Source organism: Myxine glutinosa, chromosome 2, assembly GCF_964187855.1.
Source record: "Myxine glutinosa chromosome 2, kmMyxGlut1.1, whole genome shotgun sequence".
NCBI lineage: Eukaryota > Metazoa > Chordata > Myxini > Myxiniformes > Myxinidae > Myxine > Myxine glutinosa.
In genome coordinates, this window is record NC_136262.1 from 54,505,450 (window position 1) to 54,529,680 (window position 24,231).

The window sequence follows — 24,231 nt, forward strand, 5'->3', positions numbered from 1 at the left end:
ACTCGGAAACATGGTGGTGGGATGATGAAGTTGGAAAGAGGATTGACGAGAAGAGGAAGAAGTTCAAGGAGTGGCAGAAGGCGAAGGGTGCGGGAGCAGAAAAAGCAGAGCATGAAAGTTGTAAGGCAGCCAAGAAGGCTGCAAAGAAAGAGGTAGCAAAGGCGCAGGAGGCATGTAGGAAAATGTTCGGAGAACGCTTGGATTCGGAAGAGGGTCAGAGAGCGGTATTCAGGATTGCAAAGCAGATAGCGAAAGAGAGGGGTGATGTGATGGGGGTGAGTTGCTTGAAGGATGAAGTGGGACAAATCGTTGTGGACCCAGATGGAATTAAAGGAAGATGGAAAAGATATATGGAAATGCTGTTGAATACAGAGAATGAATGGGATGGCAACATAGAGAGTAACCCAGTTTTAGGACCGGCAGAGAAGATAACTGAGAAGGAAGTTGAGGAAGCGATAAAAGCAATGAAGAGTAGAAAAGCGGGAGGGCCGACGGGAGTTGTGGGGAGATATGTTGAAGGCAGCAGGAAGTTGGGGTGTGAAGAGAATGACAGAGATTTGTAATCTGGTGGTGAAAGAAGGCCGCATTCCAGTGGTTTGGGAACTGAGTACCCTCGTCCCTCTTTTCAAGAGGAAAGGTGACCCTCGGGTGTGGCTCGTACCGAGCGATAAAGTTATTGGAGCATGGAATGAAGGTATTGGAAAGGGTGTTGGAGAGGAGGATAAGGAAGAAGGTGAAGATCGACGAAATGCAGTTTGGATTTATGCCAGGAAGAGGAACGATAGACATGCTCTTTATTGTGAGGCAGTTGCAGGAGAAGTACATGGAGAAGAGGAAGAAGTTGTTTCTTGGGTTTGTTGATCTGGAGAAAGCATTCGATAGGGTTCCACGCAAAGTATTGACATGGGCATTGAGGAAGTTAGAAGTGGAAGAATGGTTGATCAGAGCAGTGATGGCAATGTACAAAGGAGCGCGCACAGCTGTAAGGATGAAGGACGGGAACAGTGGCGAGTTTGAGGTGAAGGTGGGAGTGCATCAGGGGTCGGTACTAAGTCCACTACTATTTGTAGCTGTGATGGAGGTGCTGGCTCAGAACGTAAAGGAGGGTTTACCGTGGGAGTTGTTGTATGCAGATGATCTGGTGTTGATTGCGCAAAGTGTGGATGGACTGAAGGAAAAGATGAACAAGTGGAAGGAATGTATGGAGACAAAAGGTCTGAAGGTGAATATAGGAAAGACGAAGGTGATGGCAAGTGGTAAAGCATGTGGTGAGGTGGAAAGAACTGGGAAGCGGCCATGTGCTGTGTGCAGGAAGGGTGTCAGAGTGAACTCCATTCAATGTGCAATGTGCCCTGAGTGGGTTCATCAAAAATGTAGTGGTCTGAGAGGGTCATTAACCAGTGTGGCAGCTACATTCAAATGTAAGGTGTGCACAGAGGGAGCTGTAGATGGAGGAAATGTTGAGTTGGATCTTGGAGACGGCGTGAAGCTGGAAGGTGTGCAAACATTTTGCTACCTCGGAGACATGCTGAATGGAGAAGGTGGATCAGACTCGGCAACGGTTGCTGGAGTGAGGTGTGCATGGAAGAAGTTTCGGGAACTGAGTGGCGTACTGATGAGGAGGGGAGTGTCATTGAAGCTGAAGGGAAAGGTGTATGCTGCATGTGTGAGAAGGGTTATGATTTATGGGAGCGAGACATGGGTCATGAATGTAGAGCAGCAACGAAGGCTGGAAAGGGTGGAAATGTGAATGGTTCGGTGGATGTGCGGAGTATCGTTGAGAGAGAGGAAGACAAATGATGAATTGCGAAAGATGATGTGAATAGAGCCTGTGATTGATGCTGTGAAGAGGAACAGGTTGAGATGGTTTGGTCATGTGTTGAGGAAGGATGTAACTGACTGGTTGAGCAGAGTGATGGAAATGAATGTAGAAGGAAGTAGAGGACGGGGAAGACCGAGAAAGACTTGGCTAAAGATGGTGGAAGAAGAAATGCGGGCAAGGGGGTTAACAAGGAGAGATGCAGAAAATAGGGCAAAATGGAGAAGATTGACACGGGGACCGCAAGGCTAACCCCCACTCTAGCGGGGAAAATGGCCTTAAAATGCATGTTGTTGTTGTTCTCAATTATCACCTTTTTTTAACCTGACATGAGCATTTTGACTTTTGATGCCAAAATCGAATCTGTTCATCTTTTCATCATGATATACAGTATACTTGCACCAAGTTTGGTCAAAATCCCATCTATGGTTCCCAGGTCAGCACAGTGACATAATTTTTACTTAACAGAGCCTCTGACATTTGACCTCTTGACCCCATAATCTAATCTGTTTATCTTTACATCATTTTACATACTTGAACCAACTTTGGTCAAAATCCCATCACTGAATTACAAATTATCAACGTAACAGGATTTTTACATTATGGGACCTCTGACCTTTGACCTCATGACCCAAAATCTAATCACTTCATCTTTACATCATTATACATACTTGTACGATGTTTGATTTTGATCCCTTCAGTCGTTCTCAAGTTATTCCGGGAACGATGACTTATCACGGCCGCATGAACGAACGGAAAAATAATGCCTCCGGCGACTCCGTCGGCAGAGGCATAAAAATAATTATAAAACTAGAACAGCGCTCTTCGTCGCGACGTTGACCGACATGCTTCCGCCCACATTATTAATACATACATGTACCAAGCTTGCTTTAAAACCCTTCAGCTGTTCTCACGTATCGCATTTTTATCTGACCTTTGACCTTCTATGCCAAAATGTAATCAGTTCATCTTTTCATCATAATATACTAGGGCATGCCCGTACTATATATATATCTAAAATTATATCCCCCCCCTCTATTTACATGAAATGGTTTGGTCCATTCGCAAAGCCAAAGCGAACGGCTTGCGAGTACGGTGACAATCCCCCCCCTCTATTTACATGAAATGGTTTGGTCCAAAGCGAACGGCTTGCGAGTACGGTGACAATCCCCCCCCTCTATTTACATGAAATGGTTTGGTCCAAAGCGAACGGCTTGCGGAGTTTGGTAAAGAAATCGCCATAGCTCGGTAACTACTTGTCCGATTAATATGAAACCTTGAAAAGGCACATCCTCGGGTCCCCAGCAATATACCTGGCAAGTTTCAAGTATATCGGACCCGTGGTTGTCGAGAAACAGCGGTCACAGACAAACACACAAACACACAAACACACAAACACACAGACACACAGACACACAGAGATTACTGGAATTATAGATAGATACTTGCACTAAGTTTGGTCAAAATCCCATCACTGGTTCACAAGTTAGGGCAGTAACAGAATTTTTACTGAACGGGACCTCTGACCTTTGACCTCTTGCCCAAAAATAAAATCAGTTCCTCTTTTCATCATAATACATACTTGTACTAACTTTGGTCAAAATACCATCACTGGTTTACAAGTTATCGCAGTAACAGGATTTTTTTTTTTCCCCTAACTTGGCCTCTGACTTTTGACCTATAACCAACCTCGTGACCACAAAATCTAATCAATTCATCTTTACATCATTGTATATACTTGATCTAAGTTTTATTTACATCCCTTCAGCCATTCTTAAGTTATCACGAACGCATGGACGGACGCACGGACAGCCAATCAGAAAACATAATGGCTCCGGCGACTTCATCAACAGAGGTAAAAACAAGTCGAGTACATTGCAAGGAAGATTATTATGGATGTGGCTGGAGGTTGATGGGAAAAATGGTCAAAGATTTCTCTATTTTTTGTATGCATAATTAGCAGTTGCCACTTTCAACTTACGGATAAGAAACAATATTTTTGATCTGATCGTAGCAGCACCGAAGGTTTGTTGTGACAACAGTCCATGCCAAAAATATTGCCTCCATAAAATGGCACTCCATATTGTGCAAAACCGTGTCAACATCACAAAGACTGAGAAGAATGCTCTTTATACGTTAAGAAAATGAGGTCGTCCGAAAAAATGGCGAAGTTTCACCTGGTCACTGGCAGACACTTTGGCATTCTTATCCAGCAGCAACTGAACGATCTCCACACTTCTCATCTTTGTGGCTTTTATCAGTGGTGTTTCGCCATCCTGCATAGACAACAATTATCACACGTCCGTATGGGTACAACCTCTACACTGGAACATGTGAAGAGGCCCGTATGATCATGGCCTACCTGTGTGCAGATCTCAGTGTCTGGATTACATTCCAAAATGTCCCTGACAATGGTCGTGTTACCCTTCTCCACAGCCCAGTAAAGAGCGGTCTTGTTCTGCAAGCATTCCCAATTTCAAAACATAGCAAACAACAACATAAAAGAGGCAAAATGCTGTAAACATTCAATGAAGGCCAATGTTTACGCAAATGGTTCTGAAAATGCTGAGGATGTGATGTGCTACAAATCAATGCAATTGGATGCAAACCAGATAGCAAGCCTCATCAACATGCATCATAATATTTCCATGAAAATTCACATATGACCAGCCAAATGTCGATTTCATTAAAGGCAGAAGGCGTAATCTTGCTACATATTCCAAATATCCGACATTCCACCAAACATCAGCAATATTGTGAGAAAAAAAATAATTATCTTTTGAAGACAACTAAACTCTTTCTTATTCCAATCTTTTTATTCTGAACAGTAACAAACCAGTGAACTAAACAAAGAAATATGATTATGGGGATGATCAAATTTAGAAAAGTCTGAATTGGCACAAGAAGTTCAACAAAAATAAATGTAAGGTTACAGGTATGGGTAAGAAAAAAAACAAAAAACGAAGTAGATATTGCGAGGGGCAGTCTGGGAGCGTGTTACACAGGAGAAGGATATCCAACAACAAACAACAGTCATTTTAAGGCCTTTTTCCCTGCTAGAGCTGGGGTTAGCCTTGCGGGCCCCATGACGATCTTCTTCATTTTGCCCTATTTTCTGCATCTCCCCTTCTTAACCCCCTTGCCCGCATTTCTTCTTCCACCACCTTTAGAAAGTCTTTCTCGGTCTTCCCCGTCCTCTACTTCCTTCTACATTCATTTCCATCATTCTTCTCCACCAGTCACTTTCATCCTTCCTCAACACATGACCAAACCATCTCAACCTATTTCTCTTCACAGCATCCATCACAGGCTCTATTCCCATCATCTTTCGCAAGTCATCATTTGTCTCCCTCAATTCATCATTTAATAATAATAATAATTCATTCATTTTGTAGAGCGCTTTTCATGAAGCCCAAAGGCGCTTTGACAGAGTGCAAAACATAATGCATAACAAAACATGAAAACAACAATTGCAAAAAGACAAGAATCAATAGGGAAATATTTAAAGCAAAAGGAGGGAGAAGGAGAAGTGATAGTCAGGGGTTAGATGCTGTGGGTTGAATGTTGAATGCAGTGCTGAACAGGTGGGTCTTGAGTGATGTTTTGAATGTGGTGAGTGAGGAGGAGTCTGTGATGGTGTGAGGTAGTGAGTTCCAGAGGGTGGGAGCAGCGATGGAGAAGGCCCTGTCCCCCCAGGATCTGAATTTGGTCCGGATGGGGGGGGGGGTCAGGAGGTTGGTACCAGCAGAGCGGAGGTTGCGGGTGGGAGTGTGTCTGGAGAGGAGGTCAGCCAGGTAGGATGGGGCCAGGTTATGGAGGGCTTTGTAGGTCAAGAGGAGGATTTTGTACTGGATTCTCTGGGAGATGGGGAGCCAGTGAAGCTTGTAAAGGACGGGGGTGATGTGGTCACGGGTCCGGGAATGGGTGAGTAGACGGGCAGCGGAGTTCTGAATGTATTGGAGTTTATTGGTGATTGTTGAGGGTGAACCATAGAGGAGGCTATTGCAGTAGTCCAGACGGGAGGTGATGAAGGCGTGGATGAGGGTTTCTGCAGCCGTGGAGGAGAGGGGATGAGCGGAGACGGACGATGTTTTTCAGGTGAAAGAAGGCTGTCTTTGTGATCTGTTTAGTGTATTTGTCGAAGGAGAGGGTTTGGTCAAAGATGACGCCAAGATTCCGGATGAGAGGGGAGGTGGATACTGGGATACCGTCGATGTTGAGGGCAAAGTTATGGGTGGATTTTGTGAGCGTTTTTGGGCCAATGATGATTATTTCAGATTTATCACAGTTAAGTTTGAGGAAGTTGATTTGAAGCCAGGATTTTATTTCAGAGATGCAGTTTGTCAGGATAGAGTGGGTGTCGGTGGAGACGGACTTGGTGGAGATGAAAAGCTGGATGTCATCGGCGAAGCAGTGGAATTGGAGACCATGACGGCGGATTAAGTGACCGAGGGGGGACAGGTAAAGGATGAAGAGGAGGGGGCCAAGAACTGAACCTTGGGGGACACCTTGGGGGAGGGGAGCAGTGGGGGATTTGCAGCTATTGATGGAGATGAACTGGCGTCTGTCAGAGAGGTATGATTTAATCCAAGAGAGGGCAGTGCTGGTAACGTTAAAGGTGGATTCAAGTCGGGTGAGGAGGATGGTGTGATCGATGGTGTCAAAGGCAGCGCTGAGGTCGAGGAGGACGAGAATGTTGAGGTTGCCAGCGTCAGAGGAGAGGAGAAGGTCGTTGGTGATTTTGAGGAGAGCAGTTTCAGTACTGTGGTTGGAGCGGATTCCGGATTGGAATGTTTCATACAGGTTATTGGCAGAGAGGTGATGTTTGAGTTCAGTGGCTACAGCGCGTTCCAAAACTTTCGACAGAAAGGGTAGGTTGGAGATGGGTCTGAAGTTGTTTAGGGTGTCAGGGTTTAGACCAGGTTTTTTTAGAATGGGGGTAACAGCAGCAATTTTGAGGGATGGTGGGACGATGCCTGTAGACAGGGAGGAGTTTATTGTTGCAATGATAAGTGGAGAGAGAGCAGGGAGGGAGGCCTTGACAAAGCTGGAGGGGATGGGGTCAAGAGTGCAGGTGGCAGTTTTCATTCCTATGAGGAGTTCAGAGAGGTCAGTAGGGGAGACCGGGGAGAATTGAGACGGGGAAGGCAGGATAAGGGGGGGCAGGTGGTTGGAGGGGGAGCGGGTGCGGTGGTGGTCAAGCTGTTGTAGATGTTGTCAATTTTGCGTTGGAAGAAAGAAAGGAAGGAGATGCAGTTGTCTACTGTGAATGACTGGGTGGTGGTGTCCAGGGGGCGGAGGAGTTTGTTTATTGTCGAGAAGAGTGCTTTTGGGTTTCCGGAGCCAGAGTGGATAATTTGAGAGTAGTAGGCGCAGCGGGCGTGGGAGAGGGCATCTTTGTAGTGTTGTAGGTGGTCCTTGTAGGCTTGGGAGTGAAATGTGAGACCTGTTTTATTGCGGAGTCTTTCAAGTTGGCGAGCACGAGTTTTCATCAGGCGGAGTTCAGGGGTAAACCAGGGAGCAGAATGGGTGAAAGAAACTGTTTTGGTTTTTACAGGCGCAAGCTGGTCAAGGCAGGAGGAGAGAGTGTGGTTGTAGTAGTCAGTGAGGTCGGAAGGGGTGTGGAGGTCAATGAAGGGAGAAGTGGACATTTTAAATGTCCTCATTGGACATTGTAAGTGGACATTTGTCTTCCTCAATTCATCATTTGTCTTCCTCTCTCTCAACGATACTCCACATATCCACCGAACCATTCCCATTTTCACCCTTTCCAGCCTTCGTTGCTGCTTTATGTTCATTACCCATGTCTCACTCCCATAAATCATAACACTTCTCACACATGTAGCATACACCTTTCCCTTCAGCTTCAACGACACTCCCCTCCTCGTCAGCACGCCACTCAGTTCCCGAAACGTCTTCCATGCACATCTCACTCCAGCAACCGTTGCCGAGTCTGATCCACCTTCTCCATTCAACATGTCTCCTCGGTAGCAAAATGTTTTCACACCTTCCACTTCACGCTGTCTCCAAGATCCAACTCAACATCTCCTCCATCTGCAGCTGCCTCTGTTCACACCTTACACTTGAATGTAGCTGCCACACTGGTCAATGACCCTCTCAGACCACTACATTTTTGATGAACCCACTCTGCACACATTGTACATTGAATTGAGTTCACTCCGACACCATTCCTGCACACAGACTCTTCCCAGTTCTTTGCACCTCATCACATGCTTTTCCACTTGCCATCACCTCCGTTTTTCCGATATTCACCTTCAGACCTTTTGTCTCCATACATTCCTTCCACTTGTTCATCTTCTCCTTCAGTCCATCCATACTTTCCGCAATCAACACCAGATCATCTGCATACAACAACTCCCATGGTAAACCCTCCTTTTCATTCCTAGCCAGCATCTCCATCACAGCTACAAATAGTAGTGGACTTCGTACTGACCCCTGATGCACTCCCACCTTCACCTCAAACTCACCACTGTTCCCGTCCTTCGTCCTCACAGCTGTGCGCGCTCTTTCGTACATTGCCATCACTACTCTGATCAACCATTCCTCCACTCCTAACTTCCTCAATGCCTATGTCACTACTTCGCGTGTAACCCTATTGAATGCTTTCTCCAGATCAACAAACCCAAGAAACAACTTCTTCCTCTTCTCCATGTACTTCTCCTGCAACTGCCTCACAATAAAAAGCACGTCTGTCATTCCTCTTCCTGGCATAAATCCAAACTGCATTTCGTCGTTCTTCACTTTCTTCCTTATCCTCCTCTCCAACACCCTTTCCAATACCTTCATTCCATGCTCCAATAACTTTATCGCTCGATACGAGCCACAGTCCAGAAGGTCACCTTTCCCCTTGTATAGAGAGACGAGGGTACTCAGTTCTCAACAGGAGAAGGATATGGGGGTGTTAACACGAGGGAATGTTGAAAAGTAACGCCTCCTATTTTTTTTTTCCTCCAAAACAGGTAAAGATAAATCGAAGAAAAGCACAATCCGTATGTTAGTTGTTCCTACCACTGGGTGTGAAGTTTGGTGATTCTGACACAAAATGTCTCAGTGCAACGGTAGTCAACATGACAGGGGGCAGCACAATGGCTTCAGTGCTGTGAGGTGTAAAGTGCAGGAGATGACAGTTGGGATGACTGACTAGAGATTGGAGAGACAGTTGGGATGACTGACTAGAGATTGGAGAGACAGTTGGGATGACTGACTGGAGATGAGAGTCGGGATGACTGACTGGAGATGAGAGTCGGGATGACTGACTGGAGATGAGAGTCGGGATGACTGACTGGAGATGAGAGTCGGGATGACTGACTGGAGATGAGAGTCGGGATGACTGACTGGAGATGAGAGTCGGGATGACTGACTGGAGATGAGAGTCGGGATGACTGACTGGAGATGAGAGTCGGGATGACTGACTGGAGATGAGAGTCGGGATGACTGACTGGAGATGAGAGTCGGGATGACTGACTGGAGATGAGAGTCGGGATGACTGACTGGAGATGAGAGTCGGGATGACTGACTGGAGATGAGAGTCGGGATGACTGACTGGAGATGAGAGTCGGGATGACTGACTGGAGATGAGAGTCGGGATGACTGACTGGAGATGAGAGTCGGGATGACTGACTGGAGATGAGAGTTGGGATGACTGACTGGAGATGAGAGTTGGGATGACTGAATGGAGATGAGAGTTGGGATGACTGACTGGAGATGAGAGTTGGGATGACTGACTGGAGATGAGAGTTGGGATGACTGACTGGAGATTGGAGAGACAGTTGGGATGACTGACTGGAGATGAGAGTCAGGATGACTGACTGGAGATGAGAGTCGGGATGACTGACTGGAGATGAGAGTCAGGATGACTGACTGGAGATGAAGGTCGGGATGACTGACTGGAGATGAGAGTCGGGATGACTGACTGGAGATGAGAGTCGGGATGACTGACTGGAGATGAGAGTCGGGATGACTGACTGGAGATGAGAGTTGGGATGACTGACTGGAGATGAGAGTTGGGATGACTGAATGGAGATGAGAGTTGGGATGACTGACTGGAGATGAGAGTTGGGATGACTGACTGGAGATGAGAGTTGGGATGACTGACTGGAGATGAGAGTTGGGATGACTGACTGGAGAACTAATTGTGATGAGATGACTGGAGATGAGAGTTGGGTGCACCAATACAATCCTGAGAGTAATTGCCGGTCAATGGAGGACCGCCACGGAGGATTACCAGCCCGACTTTGCTCCATCAGATTTTGAGCTCTTCCTAAAACTTAAGGAACACCATCGTGGAACACCATGACAGGACAAGGGGCAAAGGTTTAATAATAAAGAATGGGAGAGTTAGGACGGTAGTAAGGCAGGGGTCTTTCACTCAGTGTTAAATGCATGGATGGTCTCCCTGCAGAGGTAGTAAAAGTAAAGTCAGTGAACAGCTGAAAATCGAGTTGGATAGGTATTTGGAAGTAGTGGGGATGAGAGGGGAAAGGGTGGAGGGTGACATGATTGTACAGGTTTGCTGGCCACATCCCACAAAACTCAAACCATTCCCCTAATCCCAACCCCATCACAAAGCCATACTTAACAACATAGACAAACTTAACAACTCTTCCCAACTCTCTTCCTCATATGTGGCGATTTCAATTGTCACCATGCAACATGACTGGGTGTTGATACCTCTCACCAGCCATGGCACTTCAGCAAAGGACTTCTGTGACTCCATGGGACTGTCTCAATCTGTGAACTTTCCAACCTGGATTTCTCCCAATGGCAAATCCTCCCTTTTGGGCTTGGTGATGACTAACTTTCCCAAGAATGGCTCATGCTCTTCCTCTGCTCCAATTGGTTCATCTGATCATATGCTTGTGAAAGTCAACACCTCTCTGGCTATTCTCAGAGAGCTGCCTCAATGCCGACGAGTCTGGCATTTCACTCCAACAGATTGTAAGGGACTGCAAGGAGCCATCTCTCTTCAGGACTGGTCTCCCATATCTACTATCCCTGATAATAACTCAGCCTGGGAATTCTTCCACAGAAACCTCTCTCTCATGCACAGATATATCCCATGTCATCTTCAATTATTCTACCCTTCTTTCCATCTATGGTACAATGAATCTTTGGTGAGGCAGTTGCTCTGAAACAACTTCCCTTCTCTTCTTGGAAGGCATACCCAACCGAAGGAAATCTCAGTGCATTCCAAAAAGTCTGCAACAAGTGTGTGTCCACTCTCAGGAGAACCAGAAAACCATATCGGTCCAACCCAAAGAATTAACTTTAAAACTTGTTTCCCTCCTCTAAAACCAGGTGGCGCATTGTTAAGTCTGTCTCTGGTGTATGCTCCCCTTTCATCCATCTCTCTCTTCATATGGCACCAAAGCCGACTCGGCTTGTGAGAAGGCTGAATGCCTCAATTCTGTGTTTGCATCAAAATCTTGTGTCCTCAACTCCCCATTTTCGGTGCTAATCCATCCCTGTTGTACACAACTGCTCCTGGATTTGGTGTCTTTTGCGCCCAAGAAGGTGGAGAAGGCTCTTTCAACCCTCGACTTTGACTCTGTTACTGGACTGGACAGCATTATCCCACGTATCCTAAAAACCTGCTCTGATGCTCTTGCCCATCCTCATTCTGCCCTTTTCACCCAATCATTTGTGCTGGGTCATCTTCCATCTACTTGGAAATCTGCAAACATCAAAAAGGAACAAAAAACTGATCTGATCTATCAGATTACTTCCAATCATCAGCAAGGTCATGGAATCCATAATCACAGGTGACATAAAATTCTTCCTTTTTCCAACAACCTCATCTCAAATCACCAATTTGGTTTCAGACAAGGTCACTCCACCTTGGTCGTGCTCCTTCTACTCATCTAACAATGGATGGAGGCCTTCCATGTCAGACATAGGATTAGGGCAGTCTCTCTGGACATATCTAGGCCCAGTCCTATTCCTTATCTTCATCAATGGTCTCTCTGACTCTGGAACATCCTCTTTATGTATTTGCTGATGACTCCACCCTCTGCCGTGACTTCCCTCATCCTTCAGACAGGCAAGCTGCAGCGTCTTCCCTCTCTTCATTCCTTGATAAAGTCACAAAGGTCAAATGCTTGGAATATGTCTTTCAATCCTGATAAATCTCATGCTTTCACTATCTATCTCTTTCTGAAAGGACTGTCTGGCAAACTCTCCAATATACTTTCTTAATAATCCTCTTGAGGCAGTTCAGTCATTCAAACTCCTGGGTCTCACAATCAGCCATGTTTTTCCTGGGTAAACCACATTTAAAAGCTTGCCTCGACAGACAACCGCCAACTGGGCATTCTCCATTGTACAAAGTCCTTCTTTGGCACACCAGATTCACGATCCACCTACAAGTCCTTCATCTGCAGCTTGATGGAGTACTGCTCCCCCTTTGGGCTGGCACCGTACCTCACATCTTGCTCAGCTTGATGCTGTGAAAAAGGCCTTCAACATCATTGTAATTTCTCACACTCGAGCAGAGTCTATAGGTCTATCACATCACCATCGTAGACACTTCTTCAATGTCATTCCTCCCTCCATGTCTTCAAGACAGCTGTTCACAATCATCTCATATCGTCGCCAATGAAAAACACTGATCTTTTCTACGCTCATTAATCCTGCCCCTTCCGACCGCCCCCCTCCCCTCCCTACCCCTATCAGTTTTCCCTCCTTAGAGTTTCCCTCTGTGTCCATTTTCTCCACCCCGTGCAGTCATGCTTTGCGTCTGCTTTTTGTATGTTACTTACTCATCCGTTCAGTGTATTAGCTCTTCCACAAGCGAGCTTTGACTATGTATGCAAGAAAAATAAAAGATAACCCTTGCAAATTATGACTGATGCGTAGGTAGAAATCGATCTTGATGGTGAATTTTCTTGCTTGTATTCCTGACACTACATACATAAATGGAAGGTTTTTTAAATTATCGTAGGTTTTTCCACAATTTACCTTTGTGTGGTAAAACAATGGTACTTTTCAATGCAATAATGATGCATGGTAAAACGTAGCTCAACTTCATTTTTGGGGGATAATCCAAAAGAGATGGCAAGTTTGCTAATATTGATATAATGGTGGGGAGAATGGAGAGGGTAGTAAAAGTAGGTATAATGCTGGAGATAGACTTGTCAAGGAAGTACTCACAGCACAGTGAACATCTACATCAGCCAGCTTGGCAAGTAGTGCCCGCACAATGTCGACATGTCCTCCTCGAACAGCCCACACAAGCACAGTGTCCCCATGCTGTACAGAAACACAAAACCAAGTCCTTGGTTGGATAGCCCAAGTGCAGATTAAAAAATTACTTTTTTGCCAGATCTTTACCACACCAATCCCACAATTCACCACTCACCCTGTCTGGAGTGTTGACATAAGCGCCAGCCTCGAGAAGGCTGCTCACAATGCTTGTGTAACCCTGCTTAGCGGCGATCATGAGTGCAGTGTTGCCATCCTTGTCGGCGAGGTTAACATCAGGCTCCTTCTCAAGTAGTTCCTCGACCACATCCGCATAGTCTCCACGCACCGCAACAATCAAGGCGGTCAACGAGTTCTATAAAGATGAGAAATAATTGAGTCAATGTTGGTTATTGTTGACCCAACAAGTATAATTATGCATAGACATACATTAGTCAAAAGGTAAATTTACCATTAAATCGATAAGAGCAAATTTTCTTTTTACTTTGAAATCTCATGATTCCCCATCAGACAAAAAGCAAAGTTTGCATTTTTATCAAGATAGGTCTGATGGTGCGAGTCATTGCTTTCGACGAATTTCCACCCTTCGTTAGCGTGCTCACTAAGCATTGTGCATTGTGTGGTGGCTGTATAGGTAAAAATGGGAGGGGAGCAGGTAAGCAGGTGAGCTGGAAGCAATGAAGGGAAAACCTGCACAGAGAAGCGATTAAAGTGATAGAGGTGTGTGCTGTCCCTCTCCCACACTTCCTATGAGCATCGTTGGCTGCAGGTGCAGTAAGTTCAACGTGAAGTCTGATGCACATAGGCACAGCAGACTGGCTAGGTCGTCGGTATGATGACGGCTGCCCTTGATGTCCAAAGTGGACACAACCACCTTTTAGAAAAACCACCTTTTAGAGGCCATTTGTCCCCACAGAGCAGGGGTTGGCCTTTTTCAGGCACTGTGGCCCCCTTTTTGAAGCAATGTTTTATGGCCGGATGCCCTTCCTGCCGCCAACCTTCTTGGTCGCCTCTTGCGACACACAGGGAATTACCAGTGAACTGGTACTCAATTTGCCGACCTCGGAAGGATGGCAGGCTGAGTCAACCCCCCTGGTGTTAATTCAGTGATCGACCGGGATTCGAACCCAGGATCCTAGGATCCCAAGCCGACACCCTAACCGCTAAGCCAACACCAGGTACACAGTTGTCTGCAAATGCTGCACAGTGATGCCTAAATTGGTACCACCACTGACTTTCATGGGCACATTTATCCACGATGTAGTACTGCCCAGGCTGACCTACATGTGTGGTTTGATGTCTTTCTCATAGTCTTAGCCAAAAGAGCCTCCCCCAAAAGGCAGTGGGCAGGGGGATCTGTTACGCTGGACAAGGGGCCCATACCAAGTACTGTCAGCCGGAGCCAACTGAGCCCGGGACTCGCATAGGGCAGGGAAATCCCTCCCTGAGGTAGCTGAAAAACAGCTACCCTGCTACCCACAAAAAGGTAGGTCTAAGTGCATGGTCAACGTGGTATGATTGAGCGCATGGTCAATGCAGCATGAGCAAGTGCATGACCAACACGGCATGGGTGCATGGCTAATAGTGCAAATTTCAAACCGAGACTTGAATTCAAACTTGCATGTTCTAACAAGTAAATGCTTAAACTTCAATAATTCAGCAGAACCCTTGCAAAGTTTGCAACAGCCAACCACCACAACTGCAACCACTAGTCCTTCAGTACGGTTTCAATGTACAGTAGGAAAGACTCAAAGTGAGCAAAGTGAGGTGTTTAGTGAAATACTTACAGCTCCCACGTGGTTGACGTCTGCTCGCTTTGCCAGCAGATGGCGTACACTTTCCAAGTGACCCTTCCTCGCTGCCCAGATGAGTGGTGTAGTGCCATACTGTGGAGAGAGGGCAGAGGCAAGTCAAATAAATCATCAGATGTTGTGCAAGTCGTGCACACTTTCTCAAACAATGCATGTCGAAAGCATCAAGATGACTGCATGGTATAGTGAGCAATTACCTTGTCTGAACAGTTGTACTTTGCTTCGTGCTGCAGGAGAAGTTCCACAATGTCATGATGTCCACGTCCGCAGGCCCACATGATTGGAGTCATGCTGTACTGCAGGCCATACATTACACATGACATTCAACCACAGCAGTTTTCATAAAAAAGTACAAGTTCATTGCAATTATAAAAGTCAGAAAAAAACATTTTATAAAAATGATAAACCCCCAAAGAACAAGTAAACAAGGTAGGAAGGAATGACAAGGAAGGAATCCTTCCTAACTTGTTTGGTTGTTTTGGGGATTCCATCCCTACATATTTTTATAAATTTATAAATGCTTTTTCTGACTTGTTTAACTCTATTTTTCTCCAATCTGGATGCCAATGACGTCATCATCTGGTAAATTATTTTGAGGGGCGTCTACATGGTGAGCTCCCCGACCCCCATCCCCTCATCAATATATCTCATACAAGCCTATTCCCTAGTTCTCTTAATGTATCGTCCAATATTCCCGTCCCTTCTGTCCCCACTAAGACACTCTGCCAACCTGTTGTCCTTCATTTCGGAGTCATCTATTTATTTTGTATGCAACATGGCAGAATTTTTCTTTACCCTCTCTCTTTTGTCTGATCCTTCTCTTCTATTCTATCCCCATCCTCCTAAACCCTCCCAATTTCCTCCCCTTCTCTCCTAAACTCAGCTCAGCTCATTTCCTTCTCCCAACGACCTACAATCTCTAATTTTCCCCAATTTACTCCCTACCTAAACATACACACTAAACAGATACTTCCATTCCTATCCTCATTCCTTCTGTCCCTTGACTCAATATTGGCATTTGCAATTTCTTCCCTCTCTAACCTGTGTAAGCATAAATAGATTCCTTAAAAGGAGTCGTATCATCACATATGTTTACATAAGGAGGAGGTAATGCATGATTTTCTTGAAAAATAGGATGCATCTGTACATGGAAAGGTGAATTTAGATTGCTCTTTTTAATAACCGGAATGACCCAGTGAACCTCAATGAAGCATCAGCAGACAAAACAGTGTTTTGGCAAGGATTATACTGGGTGGTTTGCATTGCCTTCCCAGCATGGTTTGTCCGTTCTCTATCCTTTTAAATGATGACATCAAGGAAGCAGCACATACCATTTTTAAAGTGTTTGGTATGACTCGGATGGGGTTTGAACCAAATACTCCAGACTCGGAGTGGATGAATTACATTGCAGTAACAGACACATGAAACGGTGCTTGGTTGTCTGTCTGCATACCTAGGCAGAAACTAAATTAAAGACACACGATACATATTGTCCTGTCACCAGCGATTAACACCGCTGGGTGATGAATGGCCGTAACGAGTTTAATTCTGAGGCGAACTCCGAATAATGGCGGTACTTTTTTTTGGCGCCCGCGGGACAGAAGGGGTGAGGTGCTTACCTGCACGGAGCTCACGGGGCTTATACTCGAACCCACAAAAAGAAAAAAAACAACACAAGAAAAAAAAATGCCACAATAATAAATTTAATGAAATTAATGCATGGAATTAAAATGAAGGGCGAGGTAAAATTAAATCCTAATATCTAATTTGAGATGTCTCCACTCACACACGAAAACAGATAAGGGGAGAGATAATGAAAATAAAAAGTTTTAAAGCCGGTCGGCACCCAGCTTTGCTCCAACGAGACCGCCAAATTAAGTCACAGCACAAGGAGGCCCGAAGCAGCCCGCACGGGAAACACACAAGATGGCGTGAAGTTCCTCCCCGCGTTGCCACGAACGTGAAGGGGTTCGTGCGGGCGGTCCTCTTAAGCTCTTGTCCCCCGCTGAAACGTGACGTGGCTCCAGCTCCCCCAAAAACCACCACTGGCAAACAACAACCCTGGCTCCAACGTTGCAAAGTTCTCTGAGCTCCGAACAGTTCTCTGCACGAGCGCACACGAGACCAAAAGCGACCGCCTGCCATGACGCCGGCACGAGAGCGAGGGCAATTCTTCCTCTTCCTCTGCTCGAACCTTCTCGCTCTCACCACCCTGACGTCACCCCGACCAATCGCCGAGTTCCACTGAATCGCCCCATGGTCGGGCTCGACCAATGACGAACTTCGGGGCATGGCCTTTTTCCTTGCTAGATAGTTAGGCAGGGTTGTCTATTGAGAACGTTCGGCTCTGCTCGGGAATGTTCGGGTTTCTGTCGGCAGTGTCGGTTGTAGTTGTTGTTGGTTGAAGATGTGGGATTTTATGGCTGGCTTGTTCTAATTGTAAAACCACATAGGGAAAAAAATAAAATAACAAGAGGCCATCAAATACTGGGAGAAACTAACCTTAACCCGTCCTAGTTAACACACGCTCCACCCCCCGTGTGAAGACACGTAAACGATCTTAAGCTCACAGTTTTTCTCTTTAAATTCATCGAGATTGGCTTCCTACCCATAAGCGGTCCATGCTACCCTGCACCGTTCTACCTCCACAATGGTAATTCATCCTCGACCCCCACAAACGTAACAATATATTATAATATATGTATGTATATGTATATATATATATATATATATATCTATATATATATATATCTATATCTATATATCTATATCTATATATATATATCTATATATATATATATATATCTATATATAGTGAAACCTTGACTTACGAGTTTAATTCGTTCTGTGACCGAGCTCATAACTCAATTTGCTCGTTTCTCAAATTAAATTTCCCCATTAAAATGAATTGAAATGCTATTAATCCGTTCCAGCCCCCCAAAAACCACACCAATTTTTTTTGAAATATATATATAAAAAAATTTCGCGCTTTATATTTCACCTGTATGCAGCATACAAGTTGGCAGGATGGCCTGGACTGGAGGTACGCACACTTGACTCTAAACTGTCCAGCCTGGGTTTGAATCCCGACCCAGCTATAACCTGTCATGTCGTTGTTTCACAGGCAGGGTGATTCATCAATGTGTGTACCGCTAAACTGGGCGCCCCGTTTGCGTCCCATTAGTTGTTGGATGTTAAGGATCTCACCGTGTCTTCCACAAAGAGAAGGCGAGCTATCGCCGGCACTCTGAACAAGTTGTGGCCTGGCATGCTCTTCTCCTCTGCCGTTATATACGTCCTCCTCGGCATCTTTTTCCAGAAGAGCCCTGTCTCGTCACAGTTGAAGATTTGCTGGGGGATGTATCCTTCGGCTTCTATCAGTTCGGCAAAAGTTATAATAAAATTTTCAGCTGCCTTCACATCCGAGCTTGCTGCCTCACCATGCCTGACGACGGAGTGAATGCCGGTCCTCTTCTTAAAATTATCAAACCATCCCCGACTGGCTTTGAATGACTCTTCTGATGCCTCGTCCGTTGATGTTCCCGCCGTCTGCTGCACCAAATCCCCGTAAATGTCTCGTGCCTTCTCACAGATGATGCTCTCGGTCACGGTATCTCCTGCGAGCTGCTTCTCCGTCAACCACACAAACAACAACTTCTCCATCTCTTCATGGACAGAGGTACGGAGCTTTGAAATAATCTTAACGCCCTTGGCTGGCGTTATAGCCTTTATCGACTCCTTCTGCTTCAAAATCGTACATATCGTAGAAGTACTACGATCGTACTGCCTCGCCAAGTCGACAACACGCACACCTCGCTCATGTTTTTCGACGATTACGTGCTTTATATCCAAGCACATCATCCTTTTCTTCTTCTCAGCACTGCCCTTGGCACTCAATTTCTTAGGACCCATGGTTAAAACTAAGAAATTTTCCAAAATAAACAAAATGCGAAAACAAAGCAACAGCGATACGGCAGAGATGCTTGCACGGCAAGATAACCACGTGAACTGAACGCTCGCTGGGCCACCTAGTGGCGGGTGGCGTAAGCTCGCTCGCTCGTAACTCAGATCTCGGCTCGCATCACAAAGCAAAAAATCGACCGAGCGACGGCTCGCATCTCGGAAAACTCGTAATTTGGTGCACTCGTAAGTCAAGGTTTCACTGTATATGTATATATATATATATATATATATATATATATATATATATATATATATATATATATATATATATATATATATATAGTTGCGGATATGAGGATTGTATTTTTTTGATTGTGTTGTATTGTATAGTAAATGGTTGTGAATTATTGTTTTAGTCTGAGCCCTCCTTGCTCCAGTGTGTATAAAGGTCAAAGGGCGTTCCGGTAGTTAATTCCATAAAGCATACATTGAAGGACACTATAATATCCCTGTTCAGTAGTTTATTTCCTTATTCTGTGTATTAGGTTAAGGCGTTGTCTTCCATTAAAATGACACTCCATTGCACCAAGTGAAATAAGATAGATTCCCTTCATTCTTCATTCCCATTCCCAAAACCTCCATTTCCCTTTTCGTCATGGCCAAGCCTCGATTGCCAATATTACATCCCCTCCAAAACCACCATTGAACATGTGCTCGGGTCGGGGAAGAAAGGCGTGCCCGGCCGTCGTCATCAAGGGCGGAGCCAGAGGGTCGCGCGACCAACCAGGGCCGAGGTGAGCACACCGATGGGCGTGTCCTAAAGGCCGGCGGCTTGATCGCCGGAGGCGTTATAAAAGCGCGCGCGCAAGGTCCTGCGAGAGAGAGAGAAGGTTCAAGGTCAATTACAAGCAGTTGCGCCAGAGACGGCAGACGCGTCCTGAGGTGAGCCAGAGAAGCAGCGTTGACTCCACCAGGCAGCTTCAACCCGTTACCCCGCGGGAACCAGATAGCGGTGGCATCGGTGGTCGTCGAGGTCCAGCCGACGTCCCGTGCGGGATCAAGCCCGAACCATCTGCCCCAGCAGAATCTTCCCATTCCGCCTTCCAGCATTCATTCCTGCCATTCCATCCTTCTTGTGTACGTGAGTTTGTTCTGTTTGTTCTGTCCTGGGTTAATTAAGACTGCATAGGTAAGCTAGCGATTTTCACTGTGTCCTTCTGGTCCGTCCCTCTGTCTATTTTATTTTATTATCTTTCCTTCTCCTTGGTCTCTTTGAGCCTGTAAATAGTAAATAAATTATATTCGTATTTCCAACCTTTTTGTCTTCTTCTTCTTCACATCCGTGTCGCCTTAGTCTTTTCCCTATTGAATATCTGTGGCGCGATCCGGCCAACGTTCGGGGATCGGGTGAATCGGGGAAACTGTACGACTGCGGGGCCATCCGCTCGGCAAACACAACATCTTATCTGCGGGCCGTAACAATATATATATATATATATATATATATATATATATATATACACACACACAGTCGTGGCCAAAAATATTGGCACCCTGCTTGAAATCTAATTATTGCACTTTTTTCAAATAATGCACCATTTCTTCCAGAAAATTATTGAAATTAAAAAATATTTTGTTATCTACATATGTATTTCTTTGGTTTGCAGTGGAACAAAACAAAAAAGCTGAAAAAATAACAAAATCTTAACTTATTCCAAACAGAAATCCTAAAATGGCCCGGACAATATTATTGGCACCTTTTAGAAGTTGTTCGAAATAATATGATTTCAAGCAGGTGATTCTCCTTTACTTTGGAATTGAAGTCACCCACAATGAGTTGTTATGGTTACAAAAATAACTCATTCAACCAGTTTGAATAGAGAAAAGCAGTCATTCTGCTGTTGTTGTGTCACTGTGTGTACCGCAATGAGCATGGTGAAAATAAAGAAAACCAGAGAATTGTCTCAGGAGGTCAGACAGATGATTGTAGCCAGACATGGACAATCTCAAGGCTACAAGTCCATGCCCAGAGACCTTGATGTTCCTGTGTCCACCATATGCAATGTTATCAGGAAGTTTAAGGCCCATGGCACTGTAGCCAACCTCCCAGGACATGGCAGCAAGAGAAAACTTGATCAAATATCAAATCAAAGCGAAAGATTGTTTGAATGGTGGAGAAAGCACCTCAATCAACTGCCAAACAGATTCAAGCTGCTCGTCAGACACAAGGTAGGACAGTTTCAACTCACACCATCCATCACCAACTCAATGAAAGGGGGTTCTGTGGTTGGAGACCCAGGAGGACCCCAATGCTGAGACTAAGACATAAGAAAGCCCGACTAGAGTTTTCCAAAACACACCTGAACAAGCCAAAATCCTTCTGAGAAAATTTCCTGTGGACAGATGAGACCAAATTCGAGCTTTTTGGTAAAGCACATCATCTCTATGTTTGCAGAACACAAAATGAAGCCTTCAAAGATTAGAACACCTTCCCTACAGTCAAACATGGAGGAGGTTCAGTGATGTTTTGGGATTGCTGTGCTGCCTCTGGCACTGGGTGCCTTGAATGTGTGCTTGGCATCATGAAATCAGGAGATTACCAAGGCATTTTGGAGCGCAATGTTCAACCCAGTGTCAGATAGCTGGGTCTCCGTCAAAGCTGATGGGTCTTGCAGGAGGACAATGACCCCAAACACACTTCAAAACGCACCAAGGAATGGTTCAAAACAAAATGCTGGACTGTTCAAAAGTGGCCAGCAATGAGTCCAGATCTAAATCTCATTGAACACCTGTGGGGAGATCTGAAAACAGCAGTTGGGAGAAGGCACCCTTCAAATCTAGGAGAACTGAAGCAGTTTGTACAAGAAGAGTAGGCCAAACTGCCAGCAGCGAGGTGTCGGAAGCTCATTCATAGCTATACAAAGCGCTTGACTGAAGCTTTTTGTGTGAATGAATGAATGAATGATCGTTTTAAGGCCATTTTCCATGCTAGAGCGGGGGTTAGCCTTGTGGGGCCCATGACAATCATGGTTCCCTGTTTGAGGCAATGTTTTTATGGCCGGATGCCCTTCCAAGTTTATGTGGCAAGGGTGCCTGGAGGGCGTGAATGGTGTTGGTGTCCTGTTTTCTGAGGAGTTTGTAGACAGTGTGGTGAGTGTGACAAGAGTGAGTGATAGGTTGATGATGGTGAAAATGATGATTGGAAAGCTCTTGGTGAACGTCATCTCGGGATATGCTCCGCAGGTTGGTCGGAGCGATGAAGAGAAGGACAAGTTCTGGTGTGAGGTAGAGAAGCGGATGGAAAACGTGAAAGATGAGGAAGTTGTTGTGGTAGGAGGAGACCTAAATGGACATGTGGGAAGGAGTATGGACGGTTTTGAGGGAGTTCATGGGGGTTACGGATATGGTGTGAGAAATGGAGAAGGTGAAAGGATTTTGGAGTTTGCTGATGGAGCTGATTTGTTGATTTGTAATAATCAGTTCCATAAAGAGGATAATAAGCTTGTTACATACACGTCAGGTGGGTCGACGACAACGGTTGACGACCTGATGGTGCGTAGGCGAGATAGGGGGCACCTCCGGGACACAAAGGTGATCCCGGGGGAGGAGGCTGTTTAATAGCACCACTTGGTTGTCTGCGACATAAGGGTGAAAGGTGCGAGGAGAGCTCGGCGGGTGAAGTACCAACCGAGAATGAAGGTGTGGAGGTTGAAAGAGGTGACAGTAAGGGAGGTATTAAAAGAGAGGCTGAGTAGGGTAGAGGATGTTGTGGTTGAGCTTGAAAGTGGTTGGATGTCAATGAAAGCTAGTCTGTTGGGAGCCGTTGGTGAGGTATGTGGATGGACAAAAGGACCACCGAGGCACTCGGAAACATGGTGGTGGGATGATGAAGTTGGAAAGAGGATTGACGAGAAGAGGAAGTTCAATGAGTGGCAGAAGGCGAAGGGTACGGGAGCAGAAACAGCAGAGCATGAAAGTTATAAGGCAGCCAAGAAGGCTGCAAAGAAAGAGGAAGCAAAGGCGCAGGAGGCATGGAGGAAAATGTTCGGAGAACGCTTGGATTCGGAAGAGGGTCAGAGAGCAGTATTCAGGATTGCAAAGCAGATAGGGAAAGAGAGGTGTGATGTGATGGGGGTGAGTTGCTTGAAGGATGAATAGGACAAATCGTTGTCGACCCAGATGGAATTAAAGGAAGATGGAAAATATATATATGGAAATGCTGTTGAATGCAGAGAATGAATGGGATGGCAACATAGAGAGTAGCCCAGTTTTAGGACCGGCAAAGAAGATAACTGAGAAGGAAGTTGAGGAAGCGATAAAAGCAATGAAGAGTATAAAAGCGGGAGGGTGGACGGGAGTTGTGGGAGATATGTTGAAGGCAGCAGGAAGTTGGGGTGTGAAGAGAATGACAGAGATCTGTAATCTGGTGGTGAAAGAAGGCCGCATTCCAGTGGATTGGGAACTGAGTACCCCCGTCCCTCTATACAAGGGCAAAGGTGACCCTCTGGAGTGTGGCTCGTACCGATCGATAAAGTTATTGGAGCATGGAATGAAGGTATTGGAAAGGGTGTTGGAGAGGAGGATAAGGAAGAAGGCGAAGATCGACAAAATGCAGTTTGGATTTATGCCAGGAAGAGGAATGACAGACGCGCTCTTTATTGTGAGGCAGTTGCAGGAGAAGTACATGGAGAAGAGGAAGAAGTTGTTTCTTGGGTTTGTTGATCTGGAGAAAGCATTCGATAGGGTTCCACGCTAAGTATTGACATGGGCATTGAGGAAGTTAGAAGTGGAGGAATGGTTGATCAGAGTAGTGATGGCAATGTACAAAAGAGCGCGCACAGCTGGAAGGACGAAGGACAGGAACAGTGGTGAATTTGAGGTGAAGGTGGGAGTCCATCAAGGGTCGGTACTAAGTCCACTACTATTTGTAGCTGTGATGGAGGTGCTGGCTCAGAACGTAAAGGAGGGTTTACCGTGGGAGTTGTTGTATGCAGATGATCTGGTGTTGATTGCGGAAAGTATGGATGGACTGAAGGAAAAGATGAACAAGTGGAAGGAATGTATGGAGACAAAAGGTCTGAAGGTGAATATCGGAAAGACGAAGGTGATAGCAAGTGGTAAAGCATGTGGTGAGGTGGAAAGAACTGGGAAGTGGCCCTGTGCTGTGTGTAGGAAGGGTGTCGGAGTGAACTCCATTCAATGTACAATGTGTGCTGAGTGGGTTCATCAAAAATGTAGTGGTCTGAGAGGGTCATTAACCAGTGTGGCAGCTACATTCAAATGTAAGGTGTGCACAGAGGGAGCTGCAGATGGAGGAAATGTTGAGTTGGATCTTGGAGACGGCGTGAAGCTGGAAGGTGTGAAAACATTTTTCTACCTCGGAGACATGCTGAATGGAGACGGTGGATCAGACTCGGCAACGGTTGCTCGAGTGAGATGTGCATGGAAGAAGTTTCGGGAACTGAGTGGCGTGCTGAT

The 24,231-nt window shown here is 45.6% G+C and overlaps 1 protein-coding gene across 5 annotated transcripts in view; it reads right to left on the reverse strand.

The window, feature by feature from the left end:
* The window catches only part of KIDINS220 (kinase D interacting substrate 220), a 186,845-nt gene that overhangs the window by 110,753 nt on the left and 51,861 nt on the right, over positions 1-24,231 (reverse strand). For all 5 annotated transcript variants that reach the window (XM_068108197.2, XM_068108196.2, XM_068108192.2 and 2 more), the window contains 6 exons: positions 15,048-15,146; positions 14,827-14,925; positions 13,197-13,394; positions 12,989-13,087; positions 4,182-4,277; positions 3,997-4,095 (listed from right to left, as the gene is read on the reverse strand). In XM_068108197.2, the coding sequence (XP_067964298.2) occupies positions 3,997-4,095; positions 4,182-4,277; positions 12,989-13,087; positions 13,197-13,394; positions 14,827-14,925; positions 15,048-15,146 (690 nt within the window). The remainder of the gene's footprint in view (positions 1-3,996; positions 4,096-4,181; positions 4,278-12,988; positions 13,088-13,196; positions 13,395-14,826; positions 14,926-15,047; positions 15,147-24,231) is intronic.